Here is a 22,813-nt window from a genome sequence, read left to right as displayed (position 1 = left end):
ATTTTGGCAACGTTAATTGACTAGTTTTCGAGCTGTGTAATGTTTTCGATTTCGCCCTACGTGCGATTTATCTAGCAAATGCTCTGGCCGCATCTGTGTCCACCAGTACGTTCAGTAGCAGTTAATGCGCCACTTTACGATGTATCCTTTTTCGTTAAATGCAATCTTAATTTACGGAATACCTGTTAAAAAGTAATACTATAACCTAATATAATCTATTTTATTGCCATCAAAGTTACGGTCGTAGTACGCGCTTGCAGTTCAGGACCCTCCCAATGTGCCAGCGCGTATTGTTTACTGAATTCAAAGATGGCGGCTGCCAAGCAGTAAATGGTAGCTATCTGTGGAGCGGAGGTAATTCAAATATTTATATTTTATATATATTCATTTGTTTACAGCTTGAATATCTAGCCATTATTTGCAAATAAGAGGGGGAATTATGCATGCAACGCATTATATGTTGTACAATTTATGTCGCACAATTTCGCTAAACCCCAAGTTGGCCTACATGCTACAAATCCATGGGCTCGATTAGCCATGCTGCCCGAATTGCGATGCACATACCCGGCCGGGAGTATTTCAAATAGTTTCTGTGCCGGGACAACAGAATGGTGATGGCTGAAGGGGGTGTGTTTGTATATGTTTTTGAAAGTAGGCGGGAAATATTTCCAGATTTAACGTTATCAAGTCTAGCAAATATATTAGTTATCTGTACATTTGATTTAGTCAAGATTAAGTTGCTGGCTAACACGGCTAAATGTTACCCTTACCAAATATTAGCTAGCTAACCGGCCAACAGTCTAACCAGAATTCAGCTAGATGGATAGTTAAGTTAGCAGACTAGCAAACTGGATTATTACATTTCGATAGCTAGCCAGCTAGCATTCACTCCTTACGTGCTAAAATGGATTCCTAGAACTAGCTAGCTTCCCTTATAGCCAAGTGAAACTAGACCGTAGCTGGCCGAATTATCGTGCAAGCTAACGTTGATTGTACAATATTTCAGACGATGTGTGTTTGTTCGTAGCTACATGTTAATAGCTAACTAGTTGGGTATGATTTTCTGAAAATAACACGTAACTAACATTGACGTTGCCCGGGGTGATGGCTAAATTAAACTGATAACACAGGTCATTTTCACTCGTTTACCGCTGGCTAATGACATTACGGCATTAATATTTATCTAGCTAATGGACAAAGATATATTTCTGTGAACAGAGAGCCTTGAACGGTGACTGGACCAGTGAAGAGGACTATGGCGTTTGAGGAAATAAAGAAGAAAGGGATGATAGGTATGGGCACTCATTTTCTTCAGTCTTTTAAAAAACCTCTCTAGGCTTGCTTACGTATGACACAATCCCATAATTGAATTTGTGTAATTAGCTACTTCGACCTGATCTTGTTAATATCTGAATTGCTAATTGTCCTTTAAGAGACCCCAGACCTTTTTAAATGTGTTGTCTTGTTTTAGACTCTCCCTCATCTATTATTTGAAAGTTATTAAATGTTCACACGTTTTGAATAGAACATTGAAATCATTTGATAAGTCACAGAGGTAGGTTTGGTCATTTCATAAGGTTGTCATTTCTCATTTTGTTTTTTGTATTTGTTCTACTGTCTTTCTTGGTATGTGGGTCCCTATAATGATATCTAGTTTCTGTTTCTGTTCTGTGATTCACATATTTCACAACTTTCTGTCTTTTAAATAATTAATTTTATGTTCTTTTGTTTTAGTTCCAATCGCTGCTGTCCTTTCAATTAACTCATTAAAATAGTATTTCAGTTCCCTGCAATCATTTACATTCATAAAGCGTTGTGTGGCAGTCTTATTGGGAAAGAGCTCTATAAGGTAGCAAGGACTGTCCCCTGAAAAAGTTATCATTTAGCATGTACGTATCCAGTAGGGTGGGTTGGGGGTGAATCGAATGAATTACATTTTCTTTTCTTAATTGACTGAATTGATATGGAACTGACCCCAATCCTAGTATCCATTTGGAAAAAAAAATGTAAGTGTTCTGGCAAAGAGTGAATAAGCATTTTGAAGTAAAGTGAATAAGTGGAGGTGCCAAGCACACACAGTCCCTCTGCAGAGCAGTGCCTAATCCCAAGCATGTTCCCAAGAGACCGTAGCCCCTAGCAGGTGTGCCTTAATCCCCAGCTCTTAACAGGCAGAATTGTGAAGTTGGACCCTTATGAAAATTCAGTTGCCAGGAGCTTTCAGCAAAGATATACTATGTTTGAATACCTTTCAGAAGTTTCGGGGATGGAGGGGGACGTGGGCTTGGTGGCTGGGCGGAGTCAGAGGGAGAAGAGGAGGTCTTATAAGGACCTGCTGAGGGAGGAGGAGGAGATCGCAGCGCAGGTGCGCAAGTCCTCCAAAAAACGGCCCAAGGTAACAGCGCTCTCATTTCTCAAGTTTGCTCATTGGAATTTTTTTTCTCCCTCATCCGTGTAGACCTGTCTAGCGTTCTGTTCTCACTTCCTCTCCCGCTGTCCCTCTCATATCTGTGCATTTTGTGTCTCTTATCGTGATCGGTTCCTCAATTCAGTTTATTAATATTCAGTGTTAGTATGCATTACAGTCAGTAGATATTGCCAAACCATAGTGCTGATTATCAGTTTGTGAATTTTGCAGAACTCTCCTTCAAATATTATACAAATTCAGTACACCTAAACACTAATGTTGAAAATGCAGCGACATCAGCGTTTGGGTTTTCGAAACACACGAACAACTAGATGAACATGTTTCATTGTGAAGGCAGCATTCCCATGAAATGTCAGTTAATAGCATGTTAATAGGTAAACAGAAAATGATTTATGGTAGTCCTGTTAATGCCAATTAGTGCCGTTGCCGCTATGGATATTATTGCATGTACGGGTAGTATCCAGTCATTTTGTCACATTAACACCTGCCTTTAATAATACTGCCGTTGGTATTGGTCCATCTGTAGACTGTGCCGCACTGGAGAAGTTGCTTTGTGTCTTAGCCTCTGCCGTTCTCCATTCTCCCCTCAGGACTCTGAGCTCTTCCTATTAGGAGGAGACTCGCATAAGAAGAAGAAGAAGCACTCGAGCGAGGACTATTTTTACAGAGGTGAGGGATGGAGCTTTTTGCATGTAGCTGGTTTAACCAAGGTTTTCATGTGCTGGTTGTTTTACAGGGCACAGAAAATGTATTTTTGAGAACTGTGTGATGCTTTTGTGAGATGCTCGATGGTGGTTTATTGTTCTTCTGACTTACTTTGTTGACGGGTACCTAATATAATCTCAGAGCAAACCGTAGTGGTACCCGGGACAAAAGCCAAGTTGCTTAACAAAAAACAGAAATACTACAGTTTCACTAGTGTGCAGCTATGCATTCCTTCTATGTGCTCCTTCAATTAAATTGTTAATTTAAATTAAATTAAATTATTTTATTGTACTGTAACATGACAAAGTGTATCAAGGAGAACGGAATGCATTGATGGAATCAGCAAAAAGTAAGTGCTGCGTGAATATCAGGAATTATTTTTGGGAAGTTGTCGATGTGTGGAACAGTTTGACACCTCACGTAGTAGAGGACGTGGGACATGTGCGGGCTAGAGCAGTGCTGGGTGGTCCTAGTAGACGTGTGTTCTTGTGTTCTTATGTGTTACCTCCAACCTACTCTTCCTTCCCTCTGCCCCGCCCCAGACCTACAGGGCTCTGGCCCACCCCCCCACAAGAAGAAACGCAAGCTGTCCGACCACTCCTCCAGCTCCTCTCACCACACCCCCCACTCCACAGACACGGCCATGGGACTGCTGCAGGCCATCACCTCCCCCATGGCCACGGGCTCCGAGCCCAACCCCCACCTGCACAAGAAGCCCTCCTACCCCACCTTCTCCTCCCACTCCTCCTCCAAGGAGCGCAAGCGCGAGGGGGGCGGGCCCGGCGGGAGCAAGGGGGGCCACTCCTCCTCCTCCTCCCACTCCCGTTCCACCTCCTGCTCTTCCTCCTCCTCCTCCAAGAAGCACTCCTCCAAGTCGTCGCTCTACCACAGCGGGGGCGGGGGTCACGGAGGTCACGGGGGTCACGGGGGTCACGGCGGTCACGGCGGTCATGGGGGCCTCGGACACGGCGAGCCGCTCACGCTCAGAGAGGCCGAGGGGCTCAAGATGAAGCTCATCCTCTCGCCCAAGGAGAAGGCGGAGGGCGGCGGGGTGGCGGGGGCGGGGGTGGGCGTGGGGGCCAGCGAGGGGTTCCCCTTCCCGCCCCTCTCCTCCTCCTCCTCCCTCTCGTCGTCCTCGTCCGGCCTCCGGAAGGGCGGGCCCAAGAAGGAGAAGGACCGGGACAGGGTCCTGCTCTCCAAGGCCCCCAAAAAGAAGCAGCAGAACCGGGACCCCTTGCCCGTGGTCGGAGAGGAGGTGGAGGTTGAGGGTGAGTGTGGAACTGAGGTCGAACAGAGAATGTTCAGTGTTAGGGTTAGGGTTAGGGTTTTTAACTGGCATGGAAATGGTACTCTCCCAAAGTGTAGTTGTTTGATCCATTCCAGGTTTTATGACTAGTATTCTTCTTGTAAGACTGCTGCCATCTTGACCAGGACTCCCTGGCAGAAGAGATATTGTATCTAACCTTTCTGGTTAAATAAAGGATAAATAAATTTTTTTTTAAAAACCTGGACTGGCTTAAACAGCTGTGCTTTTGGATCGCTAGTTCATAATTGGGTGTATGTGGGGTCAGGTAACATTGTGAAAATGTGAGCTGTATTAGTGTTCGTTGATCGGTTAAAGACAGAGGTGCAGGTTCCAAGGCAAAGCCGAGGAGAACGCTGGTGAAGGTAATCTCCACTGAGGATATGAGGTATTAGTTGTGATTTTTATTCACCTCGTTTACCTCGCTGCTTGGATTGCGATGATTGATTTTGTGCACGACCCGCTCGTGGATCCTGGCCCCGTGCTCGATCCGCTTTGACCGCGCCCCGTCGAACCGCGTTCGCCCGTTAACGTTCGATGTGCATCGACCGTGCCCCGTTGACAAATCCTTTGATTTCCCGCGAGCCGCTTTGGCTCCGCCCCCCAGGCCGGGCCTTCGTCTCCCCTCGGCTAGCGGTCGAGGCGGAAAGCGCGGCGCTAAACGACTGAAGACTCACCTCTTCAGGCTGCACCTCTCCCCATCCCTCCCTTCCCCCCTGTAAATGACTAAACTTAGGGTTGTAACTAGGCAGCTGTTTCATAGGTGACTTAGGCGCATCAGCTGTCTTAACGACTACTTGTATTTTTATTTATTTTTATTTTTCCATAGATTGCGTTGTTGCCGTTCTCGTTGTTAGTGTTAATCAGTTTAAACCTTCAGGGTCCAAGTTGAACTATGCGGTTGTTCCCTGCACTTGGACCGGTACTTCTCTCTAGGGGTTTCGTCATACTTGTTCCTGGTTATGGTTATTACACTTTGTTGTACGTCGCTCTGGATAAGAGCGTCTGCCAAATGCCTGTAATGTAATGTAATGTAATGTAATGTAAGCCTGACGTAGCCTCGGTAGCGTAACGCGCCTCCTCTGCCCGCTCCAGGGCACTACGGCGCGGCGCTGGGGGCGCTGGCGGGCGACAGCTCCTCCTCGGCGGGCGAGCTGGAGGCCGGGGAGCTGGTCATCGACGACTCGTACACCCACCTGGCCAAGAAGAAGAAGAAGAGCAAGAAGAGCAAGAAGAAGAAGGAGAAGGAGAAGGAGAGGGAGCGGGAGAAGGACAAGAGCGGGCGGGAGAAGAAGCACAGCCGCGGAGGGGGGAAGAAAGGAGCGGCGGGACAGACAGGTGGGGAGAGAGAGCGAGAGACGGAGGGAGGGAGGGAGGGAGGGAGGGGTTGGGCAGGAGAGGTCTTTTGTGTTTCTATCAGACCTATCTGGCCTTTTTGTGTTCAAAATATGGAATCATAAATACATTATACGGTAATGTATTATACTTAAAAAATGCATGATTTACAGTATCTGAAAGCAGCAATAATTTGTGTACTTTTCCACATATTGTGAAAAACATATTAATCGTATATTTTATTTTGACATATTTTCAGTCTACTCTATTTCTGTAATGGGTGAGGCTGGTAGTTGCCTGCTTACCTAAACCGTCTTTCCCTGGGTTGTGCAGTGACCATTTATACGTTAATTGATCACCCTGTGGGGCTACTGGCCATAGTTGGTAATGGTATGGTCCAAATTCAGCTCGTCTGCACATCATAGGATCCTATCAGGTTTAGGATTTATTAACCGATTAGTATTTATTTTATTTTTGAAATTGGTCTGAATTTACCCTACTCTGTTTCACAGGGTCAACCGTCCTGCTCTCTCCAGGTGATGCCTCACGAGGCCACTCCCACTCCCACAGCTCAGCCAATCACAACACGACCGTGGGGATTTACACCATGACCTCTCCGGTCTCCTCACACCACCATGTGGGCAGTGACTTGCAGAATGAGAAGAAGAAGAAGAAGGAGGAGAAGGAGAGGGAAAAGGCAGAGAAGGACAAAGACAAGGTGAGAAAAGAATGCAGAGGAGGTTGGGGAAGAGGGGGCAGACTAAGAGGACACCTGTGATGGCGGATGAATATTGAGAACTCTGTCAGGGTGAAAGTCCTACAGATTAAAACCTACAGGTGCACCACCAGGTCTGTTCCCTTGTGTTTGCACGTGACGTACAATACATCTTATATTCTTCTGCTTTTCTGTTCCTCAGCTGATTCTGGCTACTTTCAATGGCAGATTTGATCACCTTTACAAATTTTTTTCATATATAAATGTAAACTCTCTTCTGGTGTTGCCCTTACTTAATTTGTTAGCGTATTCGTATGTTAGCATGTTTAAAAAAATAAATTAATAATTTATTTAACCAGGAAATAGCCCCATTGAGATCGAAATCTCTTTTGCAAGGGGGACCTGACATAAAACACAGTTACACACGACAGTAGACAAACGTTACAAACATCAAATGGGGAATGAGACAGCAGTGTAACAGTTACTAAAAAGCAGAGCAGAGGTTAAAAGCAGGGACATATTTCACTAAGAGTCATGATTTGCATGTTTAAAGTGAGCAATTGAAAGTAATTTGTCCTCGTCGGCTTGCTCAGTAACTTTGCTGTGTTCGGCTGAGTTTTTTCAGCGAATCCAGTGCGTTCCTGCGTAATTAAATAGGATTTATAACGGGATGTATATAGTTGCTGCAGGTGTTGTGCGGGGTTGTGTAAGATGTGGTTTGTTCTCAGTGTGCTGTGTGTCTCTCTCAGCCCAAGAAGAAGAACATGACCGCGTACCAGGTGTTCTGCAAGGAGTACCGGGTCAACATCAACGCCGAGCAGCCGGGACTGGGTGCGTTGTGCTCTCTTACCTCACACTCTAAAACCTAGGGGTCTCAAAATCAGATCCCGGAGTGCCGCTGTGTCTGCTGGTTTTTGACGTGCTCCTGCACTTTACTGCTTAAGTGAGGACGGAGTGTGGCACAGTGGGTAAGGAACTGCGCTTGTAACCGAAAGGTCGCAGGTTCGATTCCCGGGTAAGGACACTGCCGTTGTACCCTTGAGCAAGGTACTTAACCTGCATTGCTTCAGTATATATCCAGCTGTATAAATGGATACAATGTAAAGTGCTATGTAAAAAGTTGTGTAAGTCGCTCTGGATAAGAGCGTCTGCTAAATGCCTGTAATGTAATGTAATGTAAGTTGTTGAAGGGGTAAAGAGTCTGCACGTCTTGTTTCCAAGGCCAGTACTTCCAACTTATTTGTTTTTTTTTTGGTCCTTCAAGAACAATTTTATCACTTTGTAGTTCACGTTGTGGTTTAGGAATTTAGCGGAGGCGTTTGTCCAGAATGACTTGCAGATTGTTTTTACGTACAGTCCGTTTATGCAGCTGGGTATTTGCTGAAGTGATTCCAGTGGAATACCTTGCGAAGGATTCGGTGTCAGTGCCACAGCAGTCACACAGCCCAGTTCCCTGAACGTTATGCTCCACTGACGTATCTGCACGTGTCACTGTTATTGTGCTCTGAAAGGCCTGTTGTGTTTTTTTTTCATACAGAGGTTACATGTGAGTCTGTCTTTTCACTTCTGCAGTGTTTGGGGAGCTGAGCAGGAAGCTAGCTGACGTGTGGAAGCAGCTACCGGAGAAAGACAAACTCGTAAGCCTCCTTCCCCCCTCCCTTTTCACTATTCCCCTGTGTGTTACCTGCATCTGCACAAGGAGCACTGCACTGATGCACTCGCATGCAAGACTGTTTTACGCTCTAGTGCACACAGCACTACAGGAGGGTTGTGGCATCCCTGATCTGTTGTTGATTGAATATATACAGAACATGCTTTTGAGTGTCAGTTTGGATTGTACACTGGACTGGGGGGTGGGACTTGTCACTGTATGGATGTTTCATGCTGTGTCGACAGTAGTCCAAGTTTTCAGTCTGTGTCTCTGTCGCCCCCTGTAGGTGTGGAAGCAGAAGGCGCAGTACCTGCAGCACAAGCAGAACAAGGCGGAGGCCACAACCGTCAAACGGAAGAGCTCCGGCGCAGACGCGTGCAAGAGCAAAGGTACCTTTGCCCCGGTGGGCTCGTTTGTGTGTGTGTGTGTGTGTGTGTGTGTGTGTGTGTGTGTGTGTGTGTGTGTGTGTGTGTGTGTGTGAGAGTGTGTGTGAGTGTGTGTGTGTGTGTGTGTGTGAGTGTGTGGAGTGTGTGTGTGTGTGTGAGTGTGTGAGAGTGTGTGAGAGTGTGTGTGTGAGTGTGTGTGAGTGTGTGAGAGTGTGTGTGAGTGTGTGAGTGTGTGTGAGTGTGTGTGAGTGTGAGTGTGTGTGTGAGTGTGTGTGTGAGAGTGTGTGTGAGTGTGTGTGTGCGCGCGCGCGCGTTGGTGTGTACGTAAAATAGCATCTCGGTCATACTATGGAGGGTCTTGCGAAAGTAATAATTAGCAGAGAACTGTCACAGAAAATAAACAAATAAATGAGTAAACTTTAAAAAATAACAGCACGCAAATTGCATCTCTCTCTCTCCTTCTCTCAGGCTCAGTGAAAGGGGCTGGAGGAGGCGGGGTTATGTCACCAGGCCGGGTGTCGGTGGGTGTGTCCCTGTCCCCGGCGCGGGTGCCTGAGGTGGACCCCATTGATGCAGCAGCTCACCTGCAGCTGCTGGGGGAATCACTGTCTCTGATTGGCCATCGGCTGCAGGAGACTGAGGTCAGCAGTGGTACAGGCACAGATGCACTGTCACCACGGTTACAAGCATTATTATTAATATTATTGATTATGATTTCATAAATGATTTCAGATGCTTTTATGTATTTTTAAGAATGTATTTTTTTATCACTATCCCTTGTTTCCTGTGCATTTTCATACACTACATTTCCAAAAGTATGTGGACACCCCTTCTAATGAGTGGTTTTGGCTATTTCAGCCACACCCATTGCTAGCATATGCATGAAATTAACCATACAGCCATGCAATCTCCATTGACAAACATTGGCAATAGCATGAATGAATTGTACTGAAGACCTCAGTGACTTTCAATCTGTCAAAGGATGCCACTTTTCCAAAAAGTCAGTTTGTCAAGTTTCTGGTTTTGGAATGAGATGTTCAAAGTGCATGTGAGAGTGATGTTCAGGTGTCCACATACTTTTGGAAGTGTAGTGTATGTTGCATATCACAGTGTAGCAGTTTTTTGTAGTTTTTAAATTTTTATTTGAATGAATGTGAGTTTAACTGAACTTAAGTGAATTGTGACTGAACTGAACGAAGTAAAACAGAATAGGAACTGAACTGAACTGCAGCTGAATTTCGTTGAGCTGAGCTGAGCTGATTTTTTGTCATGACTGTGTGTCTGTGTGTGTCTCTAGGGCATGGTGGCTGTTTCGGGGAGCCTGTCTGTGCTGTTAGACTCCATACTCTGTGCTCTCGGGCCTCTGGCGTGCCTCACCGCACAGGTCCCAGAGCTCAGTAGCTGCCCCCGTCATGTACTGGTGAGTGCATTCATCATTATCAGTATTGTTATTATTAGTCATAGTATTGTTACTATTCCTACTACTGTTATGAAATAATATGTAATAATATGCTGTATTTGTCAATATCTGAACCTGGAATTGATTCTGCCTGTATGCTGTAAGGTGGTATGCCAATAATATTTGGGTGTATTGGATCATGTGTACATTATGTTTATTGCACGTGGATGCACATAGCAGCCATTGTTTAAGAGACCTTTAAATTGCCTTTGCCTTTCTCCCCCATGCCTCCCTCCTCTTTGGGACCTTCCAGTCAAACACCCTGGACAATATTGCCTACATTATGCCAGGGCTGTGAGGGCAGCTTGGACCACTGAGAGGAAGTGGCTGTTTGGAGCATACCAACCCAAGAACAATTGGGGGGGGGGGTGCTTTTTCCCCATAAAAAAAGAGGGAGTGGCAGTGTGAGAACCTGACATGCTATGATCAAGCATGGGGACAATGGGGAGCTGGCAACAGACACACTTCTGGATTTTAACTTGGTTCTTAACATTTTTTATACATGCGTTTTTGTAAAGTCGTTTTTAAAAATTAAACAGATTTTAGGGAACAGGTCTTTTTTCTTTCAGCTTCTTTGTGTGTCCAGATTTGACTATTTCTGTGTGTGTGTATGTGTGTCTGTGTATATGTGTATATGTGTGTGCGTGTGGGTGTGAGCGTGCGTATGTATTTGTGTGTGTGCATGTGTGCACACAAATTTTAATGTCCTGCTGCGTTCATTTTTATAAATACCCGTAACACAGAGAGAATAAACTTGGTATTTAAGGAGTGATATTATTTCTGTAATGACTAAAGGCCGACGTTTTGTTTTATACATGTTGGATATTTCTATTGAACTAAGAGTTGAGTTTGAGCTTTATTTTAAAGAAAGAAAATGTTTAGAATGTAGATAGGTGCATAGGAAAAAAAAAAAATCTTATGTGGTCATTTTTGTAACCATACAACTGTAAGCAGTATTTTTATTGCCATTAAAATATTTCAGTCCTTGTACATTTTTTATTTCTGTGCAATGGAAATGTCAGGCTTTACCAGCAGAGCACACTGGTGGTGGATGAAGGTGAGTTGTTTCTGTTTTTAACAGTGGGGTGCTGGCTGGTCTCGTCTGTAGTGGCTGTTGACACACTGAAAGAGCTACACTAGACTGAATCTGAATTAATTTCATGATCCAGGCAACCAAATTTGCTGTATCTGTGTAAAACTATGTTTCCATGGATACAGGATGTTTATAAGTGTTGTGTCCCTTCTGTTGTGATTAAGTTACTATTATCTGGAAGAACCTGTTACACTCCTGTATATGCTTATATAATATGAAACCACCTGTGTTACACCCTTGAAAGTGTTGGACAGGTGAGGCTGATTCATTCATTACTCTACAGGTAAACAAAGACATATACTTTATATTGGATTCTTTTGGGAGTGTTATGGGTATAACTGTAAAGATAGATTATATGTCTTGCGTTCTTTTTGTTTCTGTTGTTTGTTGTTGAACGTTGTACTTATCGACTAAATGGGCCGTCTTGGTGATCTCACACTTTTGTATTCCTGAGATTAACACCTCCTTGACTTGACTTGTCCTTGGCTTCCGTAAGTTTCTCTGGACAAGAGCGTCTGAAAAGCAACTCTAATGGGATGGATGATGTGTTGAGAATCAGACATGGTACCTTATTTTTTTTAAATCAAATGGTTTTCATTACTGAGGGTGAGTGGGGACGATTACAGCTAATATCACAGCATCTTTTGTTTTTTCCCGATCAGAGCTTCAGGGTGTTATAGTTGACCTGGGTTAAATCCTACACTATTATTTGGAACATCAAGTTCTCAAGTTCTCAATTTCTCCTGTTCTCAATAAATAATTATAAAGATGTTTAAGAGCCATGAAAATATTAGAATCCAAATCATTGTTATTTAAATATTTGATCCACATCCAATACTTGAATGGAGATTTGTGGTTTTATTGTTTATAAATTGTGTTTCCTGACTTTCTCACACCAGACTTACTAATTTCAACTCTTTGCATACAATCATATATTTGCCTCTGTTCTAATTTATTGAAAATAATTATAACGTAACATTTTTAATGCTACAATGTTATTCCTGTCTCTTAAACATTTTTATAATATAAAATTGTTTTTCAGTTCCTAGCACGCTTGATTCAGAAATTGAATATTTATGTTATTACTGACAGATAGTTCCTTGAGTTTCACATTAAATTTCACTCTCAAGACCACCTCAGGGCTATATCGGAGGACTACGCAGAAAAAGGGAATGGGAATGGAACGGCAGCTGGGGGAGGCAAAACAAGGGAAGAAGAAGGAGTACCTGCTCCGATTGGTGGGAGGCAACAGCATGGACTGGGTCCCGCCTGGTTGTGAGTGCCACTGTGCCTGGTGTCTGAATCTGGGGTCTCCTCACCCCTCCACCCCACAGAATCAGTCATTACATGACTTTATATTATATTATCGCGTATTATTATAGTTCAGTAAGGTACATAACCTTAACAAAGGGAAAAGGTTCTGGCCGTATTACTGATCTTTAAAAAAAAAAGACATGGACTGTATTATTATTGCATTGGTGGTTTATGCCACTGGTAGCTTATGTTTGGACTTATTAATATGGAACTTATTTCAGGACTGAGACTGAGACTGTACCATGCTCGGCTATCTGCCGATCGCAATTGAGTTCATCTGTGCCGTTGTATGCGTGTGGTATGTAGCTTGAGTCATATGAAACAAACGAGTCCTGCTGCTTTTGTACAAACCTGCAAGGACATTCTGATAATTTATTTACATGGCTGTGCACAACCGGCAAAATTAGCTGATACAGCCGGGTCTTTTTGTAGCCAAGTAGAATTTGGACTCCTATTTTTTTCCGACTGGGAATCAAATCCACAACCTTTGAATTACAAGCCTCACTTACATTATTTCTTACCCATTAAACTACACGGCCATGTCATATCCAAGCCATTTGAAAACGTCCAAATATTTGAAAAATGTCAGCTAATCGAGACCTATCATTTGAAATCTGCACAAACAGTTGCTGTGGATCAGAATTTTAGCAAGTATGTAAAAGTGGCATTAGCTCAACGGGATAGTGATTGATAGGGATATTGATCAATGTGTTCTTTCTGTTCTCAGTGAGTGAAAAAAGGCTGGGGATATTGGAAAGAGGTTTGGACATGATCCCTGCGACTCCTCTCATCGGCTCTGTCGTGGAGCCTGGCAAACCTTCGCCGTGCCAGTTGCCGAGTGGTCCGGAACAACCCAGTCTTTCACCCGGTCTGCCGGTGGGCTGATTGGCCAGGCACTCTTTAAAAATCTCAAATGAGTGAAGGGGGTGAAGCAGGTGATGATATTGGACATGATCCTCCTTTATGACACACCTCTCCGCTGTTAAAATATGCCTTTGAACAATTGTTTATCAAGCGTGAGCTATTATTTCAACATTGGCAAGAAGGGCAGGGCAACAGAACTTGTAGTTTTTGTAGTTTTTCAGCTCTGCAGCTTATAAACCAAATATAATATCTTTATCTGTTTATGTGTACGTAATGTATTTCTTATTAAATGTTAAATACAATGGTAGTGTAAGGTGGAATTTTATAGCACCCTTGCGCTCGGTGGGAACCTAGATAAAACCAATACCTACATTGTGGACTGAAATAAAACATTATGTGGGCATAACTGGGGATGATCTGATAATGTGGTGGACCCGGTCACATTGTTCACGGAAGGCAAAAATCCCTTGAAACAAACAGGAACGGAAGATGGCTACTGTACAGGCCTGGCAGAGCATCACCAGAGAAGATACCCAGCATCTGGTGATGGCTGTGGGTCGCAGACTTCAGGCTCTCATTTAATGCAAAAGATTTGCAACTACTAAATATGATGACTTTATTTAAGATCATGTACATTTGTTTGATTACTTCTGAGAGACTGCGTATAATAAAAGCTGAAATTCCTACATGGCTCATCACCTGATGTAAGTTCCTGCAAATAAATAAAGCAGACAGTCTGTACTTTAATCTAATTTTCATTATTTAATTTCATGTCCAAGGTGTTGGAGTACAGAGCCAAAACCACGAAAATTGTGTCACCATCCATTGTGGATATATATTTTCGGATATTGAGTGGCTACATGATGGCCTAAGAGAGAGAAACAATGTAATTGTGATAGGGCAAACTTGTTTAAGGTTCATAAATATTATATTGTTTCTAAACAAGAAAGCCGCCTGTTCTCCCCTCGACAAACATCAAAGGAAATGTGGACGGGGCAATTAAGTCATGCTGAGACCCTAATCTAGGCATACAATGAATTGGTCCCACCTCCTGCAGAACTGGAAGATATTTATGGGGTGTCAGGGCCAAGCATGACCACAGATGGGTCATGGATTTCTTTTTTTCCATTTTAAGTTTGAATGCCAATCCAAGACATTTGTTTGAATTTGTCTGCTGAAAGTCCTAATGTCTGTGTAGAACTAGTTATTGAGGCCTGCCAGTTGAGATTTACTACCATCACATCTGTTGTTAAAAGCAGCATCATTTTTAGCACTTATTTCCACTGGTACTGTTCTGCAAGGGTGATTAAATGCAATCTCACCTCTTACGTTTCACTGTGTTTCCATAGCAGACTGGGGTGCTTTACTGCACTGAGAACTAGTATTTTAGCAGGATGAACCACAGTACAACCCCTGTACAGAGGTATTCATAGGTTGAGATCTGAAATGACAGCAAGGGAAAGGGAACAACACTGTACCCATAAATGGAATCCTTTTCATAGAAGTGAAACAGCTGGTGCAAAGGCTCTGTTATGACGTTAGTCAAATACGTATTTGTTTTGGATTCAAATACCTTTCTACACTTTACTGATCTTGTTTGGTGTATTGGAACTAATGAAATGCTCTCAAAAAGTGCAAACCCTGCCTTCTGGTCATATTGGCAGGCTCAATTACACCTGGCAAGATCAATAGATCACAGAAAATTATTTGAATTCAAAACAAATACATATTTGACCCAGCTCTGTTTCAGTGCCATTGAAACTGGCATGTTGAGAAATGCCTCTGAAGCCTCTGAATACCTCTGAAACAGCAACTCTTTTGAAATGCACACAAAGGAATCTTTCTGAGTTCCACTATTCTTGTCTGGATGAGCCTGGCTTACGCGGAGCTATTGATTCACTTACACGGCAGGAGAACTTTCACCCTGCGGTTTCATTCCTGGAGGTCTGAGAACAACAGGGTGTTTGGTATGTAAAGCGTGGATTAGAGAGCAATAGAGAGGGAGAGAGAGAAGGTGTAGAATGAGGGTGTTAGAGAAAAATGTGCTGTGTGTGAGTGAGAGAGAGAGGACGAGAGGGAGAGGACAGGAGGGAAAGATAGGGAGAGAGAGAGAGGGCGAGAGGGAGAGGAAGAGAGAACGGGAGGGAGAGAGGGCGGGAGGGAGAGGGAGGGAGAGAGGGCAGGAAGGAGAGCACACGGGCGGAGAGTGTTTTATGCTTCAGAGGGTGGAAGGAGCGAGAGAGAGAGAGAGAGAAAGAGGTGTGGCAGGAAGTGCTACAGTAAGTGACGCATTCTTGTATTATTTCGAACAGGAAGAGAAATTAAGAGACTGAAAACAAGGCGACCAAGGGCAGATGCAGTGAAGATACTGAAACAGTCCTCAGCAGACGCTAATTTCGTCTTAAGGCAGAGCGATGTCATCACATTCCCCTCAGCCAGGCAAGTTCACAGTCCGCTTAAAAATGCAGGGATCCCTTATCTCTGTGTGAGTATCATGCAAATTTTTTTTTAAAGTGGCACTGAAGGTAAATGCAAATAATATGTAGTGACAATTTGCAAAAACATGTTTTGGTTCCTCATTGACTGAAAAGAGTAATGTAAATTCTTATAAAAGAATAGATATCATCGTGGTTAAGTTTAAGCTAGTACTGTATCAGTACCAGAAAAGCAGAGTCGTTGGCACAGCGGCTAACTGGCATGTCCTGGACGTGATAAGACGAGGGTTGTAACTACATGTAAGATAGTTATAGTGTCCCCTAGTGGTGATGTTTGGAAGCAGCAGTCACGGGGATTAAGGAAAACATCTTGACGGTGTCCAGTGCCACAATGCCACGGTGTCTCTGTTCAGTTCTGTGTGCTTGTCATATGTTTATCTATAGTTGGAATGTCCAGTGTGTGTACAATTACAATTTATAATGTAGTCATTTGGTAGACACGTGTAACCAAAGCAGCGTAAAAATGTTTTTAAAAATGAGGGAAAGTGAATCCCATGTGGTAAGCAAACATCAGAATTTAGCTAAAGTTACAGTCATGCTAGTGCCTCGAGTTCTCTATTTATTTTTTATTAAATAGAAATATTGAGGTTTAGTTCTGAAAAGTTCAGATGAGTTTTGTAGATGTCTGTAGAAAACAGACTGAATGACTGGGGGGGGGGGGATTTGTTCCATTATTGGCTGATGAGGTCAGAGACACTGGGGCCACAAGGAGTTACTACTGGATGTTTGAACGAATGGGACAGCCAGCTGGTGGGCAGTTGCTGAATGGAGGTTATATTTGTCCAGACGAGAGATTAGGGGGGTTTGCTCAAATAGCTGTGTAGCCTTGTGAGTGGGGGAGGGGCGGATCCTTCTGGTACTCTAAAGCAGTGGTGTCAAACTCGTTGCCATGGAGGGCCGTGTGTATGCAGGTTTTCATTCCAGCCTCAGATCTTGATTATATAATTAGTTAAATTATTTGCTGAATTAGGGATGCAGGTTTGTGCACAATGGTGACCCGACGTCTATGGTGACCCGCATGGTCTAAATAAAAAATTTCTTATATTCTGTGCTTCAATGCAGTTAAACGCATATGGCTGAATGAGTAATTGGACTCAATTAAGGCAGCATTAATTGGTTGGAATGAAAACCTGCATACACACGGCCCTCCATGGCAACGAGTTTGACACCACTGCTCTAAAGGGAGGGAGACCCAGCAGGACCGGGTGGCCATGAGCAGAAATGACTGGGCCAAACAATTTAAAGACAGAACAAACGAGGACCGGGTAATGAGCCCTGTGGGATGGTCTTCAAGAACTGAGTCAATCCGCACGAGGGCAGAGCCTGTCCATGAGGAATGAGAGAAGGTTTGATTAGCTGATGCTGTCAAAAGCAAGCAGACAGGTCAAGAAGGATGAGGATGGAGCTGAGTGGCTTCACTCTCACTAAGAGCCTCACTTGCTGTGAGCAGAGCAGTCCCAGTGGGGTGGCTTGAATTTAAACCTGATTGGTTGGGGTCAGGGAGGTTACTCAACAAGTGGGAGGGACCGTTCACTGTAAAATGAGAGGAGTGAGGCAGGATTGCAACTGTGTACGTTAGCTGGGTTCAGAGAGGATTGTTTCAGGAGAAGAGTGACATTAAAAATAATGGGGACCGTGGCAGTTGAAAGAGGGCAGTAAAAGGAACGATATCGTTTTGAATGGTTTGAAGGAATAGGAATGGAATAGGGTCGAGAGGACAGGCAGTGGTGCAGTGGGATGTTAGTGTTACAAATAGGAGAGGAGTGCGAGAAAGGACAGGGATTTGGTTTTGTTAGCACATGGGCAGACTGCAGAGGAGGTGAGGAGAAGGAGGTACAGCTGATATTTTCCTTTTCAAAGAAGGATGCAAACTGGTCTGTGGTTACAGAGGAATGGGTGGTGACAGGGTGAGGAGTAAATGGTTTGCGTGGGTTAGAAGTAGCAGATTGGATTGTGGAGTCGAAGCTGTGTTTCAGTGCGCTTGTTTCCTCCTGTGAGTGGAGTGCAGGTAAGGACTTGCAGGGTGGAGTGTTTTCATGCTTCATGGACCCAAGACTGGAGAAATGCTATACACCTACACGTATCATATCTCTTTGTCTCTCTCTCTCACACACACACACAGTCACAGAGAAGGGTTGCGCCTACTTACACAACACTAAATCACTGACAATAACTGTCAACAAAAGTGTGTGTGTTTCTGTGTATGTGTGTGTATCTGTTTGTGAGTGCGTCCATGTATGTGTATTTTGTACTAATCTGATGCCTTTATACTGTCTGTGTATCTATGTGACAGAGTATCTGTGTGTGTGTTCAGTGTTAGTTTATTTGTACTGTGTGTCAGTATATCTGTGATAGTGTATCTACACTGTGTATCAGTGTGTCTATGTGTCAGTGTGTCTGTGCTGTCTGTCAGTTTATCTAGATGTCAGTGTACCTGTACTGTGTATCTGTGCCGTGTGTCAGTGTACCTGTACTGTGCATCTGTGTGTCAGTGTACCTGCACTGTGTGCCAGTGTATCTGTGCCGTGTGTCAGTGTACCTGTACTGTGCATCTGTGTGTCAGTGTACCTGCACTGTGTGACAGTGTATCTGTGCCGTGTGTCAGTGTATCTGTGCCGTGTGTCAGTGTACCTGTACTGTGCATCTGTGTGTCAGTGTACCTGCACTGTGTGACAGTGTATCTGCACTGTGTGTCAGTGTATCTGCACTGTGTGTCAGTGTATCTGCATTGTGTGTCAGTGTACCTGCACTGTGTGCCAGTGTATCTGCACTGCATGTCAGTATCTGTGTGCTGCTCCCTCCCCTCTCCAGAAGAACAGGAGGTTGGGGAGCAGCATGGAGCTGAGGAAGCGGTGGCTGAGAAGCAGCTGGGGGGCAAAGGGACCCTGGAACATCAGCCGCACCCTCAGCCGCAGCAGCTGCAGCCAGAGCCGTGTGACCAGGGGCAGGCCTCAAAGACCCGCCAGTCCGCAGGTACAGACGCAGGCCGTACGCCACGCCTTCAGCCCAACTGAGTCTCTCACTGAGTTCAGTTCGGCCTTAAAGACGCAAGAGCCTCCGACTTCACTGGAGAGCTGGGCTTGTCTCTCAGAGCAGGAGGGCTGATCCCTGGCCAAACCCTAGACCAGGGATCATCAACTCTGGACCTCGAATCCAAATCCAGCCCTGGTTTTCTTTTCTCCCGGGTAATTAGTGCTACTGATTGGCCAGACTGTCTTCACCCCTGACTCCCAGGCAAAGGGCGGGTGGAAAACCACCAGTTCTCGGCCCTCGAGGACCGTGTGTTGCTGATCCCTGCCCTAGACTGACCCATGCTGAGACAGACAGGCGAAGCTGACCCTGGATCAGCTCTGTACTCTGAGATATGTCCACACGCATTCTCTTTATCCTGCTGCTAACGGGTTTATGGAGCTGAGTCTTTTTTCCGTTTGCGTGCTTCAGTTCCCTGTAAACCCCCGGGGATCGCTGAGCTCAGGCTGGTGCTGCTGGGCCGAGTGGGCTCGGGGAAGAGCGCGGCAGCCAACGCCGTCCTCGGCCGGGGGGAGTTTGAGACGGGGGACGACGACGCAGAGGACGTCATTCAGAAGTGTGAGAAGAGGAGGGGCACTGCTGCTGGGAGACAGGTCAGATGCTAAAACGCTTTGTTGACCGATTTAGCACCGTCTCTAAACTCGCAAGCATTGCTCAGAGCTAGCTTAAAAATCAACAGCCCAGAGAAACCTCATGGAGCCTGCAGGAGTCTTTTGTTACATAAAATTAATTAGAATTAAAGTATAAAATAAACCACTATAGTGTTACCCAGATGTTATAAAAAGGAGCTAACCAAGGTAAGCATACCTGGCTCTGCCAAGCGAGTTAGACTCTCCCCCTCTCTCTCCCTCTCTCTCCCTCTCCCCCTCTCACTCCCCCCTCTTTCTCTCCACGCAGGTGGCAGTGGTGAACACGCCGGATTGGTTCAGCTCACAGCACCCCCCAGAGGAAGTGGTGAGTCAGCTCTCAGCCTGCGCGGCCCTGGCCGCCCCGGGCCCCCACGCCTTCCTCCTGTGCGTCACTGTGGACCGGCCGGCCGACGTGGTGCTGAGGTCCCTGGGGCCCCTGGAGGAGGCCTTCGGGCCTGGCGCGGTGCGGGCCCGCACCCTGGTGCTGTTCACCCACAGCGACCGTCTGGAGGAGAGCCAGGAGGGGGCGCAGGGAGTGGAGGACTACATCGTCACCCGCCGCGCGGACCTGGTGGCGGTGGCGGAGAAGTGCGGAGACCACTTCCACGTGTTAGAGATGGGGGGCGGGGCCGAGGACGGGGCTGCGGGTGGGGCGGAGAGCGTCGAGGCGGTGGAGCTCAGCGTTAGGGAGCTGCTGGAGAAGGTGGAGCAGATGGTGGGGGAGGCCGGGAATGCCCACTACACCAGCAGCCTCTTCCAGCAGGCCGAGGCCAGGGTGAAACAGAGGCAGGAGGAAATCATGAAGGAGAGGAGAGAAAGAAGAGGGGAAGAGGTGGAAGAAGAGTGGGAAGAGGAGGAGGAGCGGGAGAAAGCGAGGGATGAAGCGGAGAGGAGTGCGGGTGACCTCCAGCTGGACAAAGTGCCCTCCCTCTGGCTCTCACACTCCGACACTCCTCCTTCTTTTCTGCACTCTGTCTTCAATACCCTGGCCGGCTGGCTGAGGAGCTTTCTCAAATTCGTACAGGGCGGGGCCTTGCTGGGTGGGGTCGTCCGGGTGCTGGTCGGGGGGCCCCTGGGGGGCCTTTTGGGGGCGACTGTGGGCTCAGTAGCGACAGAGGTGGGGAAACGAAAGCACCTAAAAAAGCAGTAAAACTTGAGAAAGACGTTGAAGTGCTTAAGGGCAGTGATAATTATATTTACCTTATCTTTACATCGTGCAATATTATCACCTTTTGTCCTCATCAGCAACCGCCAGGTGTGTGTTAAACTAAGCCTTAGTGCCACTTATTCAGGTTTGTTGTATCCTTTAATCACGCATACCAGATGTTAGGCTGGATGTGCGACTGTTCACCATCCAGTAGGCTTGTGACTGCCCCTTTAAATTAGGTTGTAAGAGACCATGTGGTATCCACTTATTTATTTAGAGGTGACTTTAGCGACTCGTGCTGATAATTCACCTGGGATGTTTTCGGTTGTTGTCTTTACTAAAATTGAGCTGATATGGCAATGAGGTATCCACTTAATATTTAGTGGCATGACATTTACTTTACTCGTATATATTTGGAACTGTTAATCCATACCATCCCTTTAACACCCAAATTGCGTCTCTCTTGAGAAATTATGCCAGTGTTTCATTCTATTATATTGTAAGGGGAATGTTGGAACATACATTGCTTTTTGGCTGTTTTCGAACATGTAATGCAAGACATGTGCTATATGTTGCATTGCATGACTAAATTTATGATCTAAGGATGAGTTTATAAATGCTAGCAATTATGTTTAAATATTTCACTGGCTACCATGAACGGATTCCAAAAACATACCCCTAATCCACCATGTATCAGAGTGATCTACACATTGTTTAACATTTAATATGCTTACTGTTGTGATGTATTTTATTATATCCTGAAACTCTTTCAGCAGTGAGTCACTTTATTTTTGCATTTTCTTTTGACACTAGATGGAGCTAAAGTGTCACATTTGCCATATGAATCATTATGTGCCCTATGGCTTTCCAATCAGTTCTGATTTCAAGCTTTTTGGGGAAAAACACATTTTCAGCGTACTGCATGCACAGCACGTTAAAACAAGTTCTAACGCACTTATGAGAATACCGACACAGTGTTGTACCGTACAGGTAAATGCACTTAATGTCTACAAGAGTTCAGTGGAGTATGAGGGTGTGTGCGTTTTACATACAACTGTATCTCATTCCATGCTTCTTAGATGCACACTAGTTTACCGGTGCTGAATTTGGGATTCCAGACAGAGGATATGGGTTCATAATCAGTAGGCTGCAGGTTCGAATCATTGGCGACTGCTACATGACCTGTGATCATGGTGCCTAAACCTGAATTATTTCAGTGGATGTCCAGCAGCATGAACGGCTGGTGTATAAAAGCTACAAAGTCTGTATGTTGTGCTCGACAAGGGCTTCTGCTGAGAACATGAAATAAAGAATAAAAAGATTATGCCCAGAAAGCAGTGTGTAGAATTTATTTGGAGTAGATGGAACCCTGGATGGAAAAACTTCACTGGAATTTCTTTACACTTTCAATTTTTCAGCCATATGAAGATACTATTTTTGGCATTTAATTGTGTGTCACACAAAAGAATAAAACAAGTTTTTTAAAAATTATTTAAAATGTAAGAAATTCATTGACTTCTGCAGCAAACGTATATGGATAATTATGTGAATTATTTTGCTAATAGTTTACTGCCAATATCCTGTGACTGAGACATTTAGAATGAGACTGATATCAGTTGAAAGGTTCTGTAAAAATGCTGTGGAGAAAATCTCTGCACAGAATGCATTTTACATTAATGGTCTGTTCCTGACATTAGGTAAGACATTATTTGACTTTACTAACAATAAAAACAAAACAATTCAGTATCTTATGTTGAAGGATGACAGCTAAAGAATGCAGTAATTCTGAATTGTGAATAATTATAATTGGTCATATGAAAGACAAAACCATTACTACTACAACTCCTACTACTACTTTTACTACTACTACTACTAATAATAATAATAGCTAAAAATTGCAATTCTCAGATTTGATGTTTTCCCCGTTGCCCCTCACACTATTCCGCTGCTCTCTCTCCTTCTCTCTAAGTGAGGCGTTTCCGAATGTGGGTGGTCTCTCTTCCGCATGGGGAATTAGTACTGTGCTCAAGTTTCCAGAAAAGAACAGAGAGAGAGAAAGAGAGAGACTCTGGACCACATCTGTCGCCCAGATGTGGCCTCCACGGCTGTTTGAAACTGAAAAAGGGGTAAGAAGGAAAGGAAAAGTCGGTGCAGAATAGCCTTAATTATGAGAGATTACTCGTACAATACGGACTACAGTGTACTGGGCCGGGAACAGACTGGGTTTGATTTGATCAATCTTGCAGGCCCCGCTCGTTGTGC

General features: G+C 44.8%; 2 protein-coding genes across 5 annotated transcripts; both read left to right on the top strand.

The window, feature by feature from the left end:
• Nucleotides 1-83: 83 nt before the first annotated feature.
• hmgxb4a (HMG box domain containing 4a) lies at nt 84-10,969 on the top strand. 4 transcript variants are annotated; one of them, XM_064314236.1, is made up of 13 exons: nt 84-354; nt 1,219-1,292; nt 2,256-2,392; nt 3,016-3,094; nt 3,673-4,398; nt 5,529-5,771; nt 6,281-6,486; nt 7,233-7,314; nt 8,056-8,120; nt 8,421-8,523; nt 8,989-9,161; nt 9,818-9,940; nt 10,233-10,969. In XM_064314236.1, the coding sequence occupies exons 2-13, from the start codon at nt 1,256-1,258 to the stop codon at nt 10,275-10,277; spliced, it is 2,019 nt and encodes a 672-aa protein (XP_064170306.1). In that variant the 5' UTR covers nt 84-354; nt 1,219-1,255; the 3' UTR covers nt 10,278-10,969. The 4 variants fall into 4 exon arrangements, with proteins under 4 accessions (XP_064170306.1, XP_064170304.1, XP_064170305.1 ...); XM_064314234.1 differs by having other exon boundaries at nt 2,253-2,392; XM_064314235.1 differs by having other exon boundaries at nt 1,188-1,292; nt 2,253-2,392.
• A 6,821-nt stretch (nt 10,970-17,790) lies between these two features.
• Nucleotides 17,791-20,599, top strand: si:dkeyp-69e1.8 (uncharacterized protein LOC100001340 homolog). Its single transcript, XM_064315528.1, has 3 exons — nt 17,791-18,718; nt 19,187-19,368; nt 19,673-20,599. Exons 1-3 carry the CDS (start codon nt 18,520-18,522, stop codon nt 20,552-20,554), a joined length of 1,263 nt encoding a protein of 420 aa, XP_064171598.1. The 5' UTR covers nt 17,791-18,519; the 3' UTR covers nt 20,555-20,599.
• The last annotated feature ends 2,214 nt before the right edge of the window (nt 20,600-22,813 follow it).

The sequence above is a fragment of the Anguilla rostrata genome, chromosome 17, assembly GCF_018555375.3.
Source record: "Anguilla rostrata isolate EN2019 chromosome 17, ASM1855537v3, whole genome shotgun sequence".
NCBI lineage: Eukaryota > Metazoa > Chordata > Actinopteri > Anguilliformes > Anguillidae > Anguilla > Anguilla rostrata.
The sequence above is the reverse complement of the archived record's forward strand: the minus strand, read 5'-3'. Positions and strand labels throughout refer to the sequence as shown.

Coding starts and splice junctions, on each gene's coding strand:
- hmgxb4a (XM_064314234.1), top strand. CDS start 1,256: ATGGCGTTTGAGGAAATAAAGAAGAAAGGGATGATAG. Junction 1,293..2,252: donor AAAGAAGAAAGGGATGATAG/GTATGGGCACTC, acceptor AATACCTTTCAG/AAGTTTCGGGGATGGAGGGG. Junction 7,315..8,055: donor CGCCGAGCAGCCGGGACTGG/GTGCGTTGTGCT, acceptor TCACTTCTGCAG/TGTTTGGGGAGCTGAGCAGG.
- si:dkeyp-69e1.8 (XM_064315528.1), top strand. CDS start 18,520: ATGTCAGTATCTGTGTGCTGCTCCCTCCCCTCTCCAGAAGAACAGGAG. Junction 18,719..19,186: donor AAAGACCCGCCAGTCCGCAG/GTACAGACGCAG, acceptor TGCGTGCTTCAG/TTCCCTGTAAACCCCCGGGG. Junction 19,369..19,672: donor GCACTGCTGCTGGGAGACAG/GTCAGATGCTAA, acceptor CTCTCCACGCAG/GTGGCAGTGGTGAACACGCC.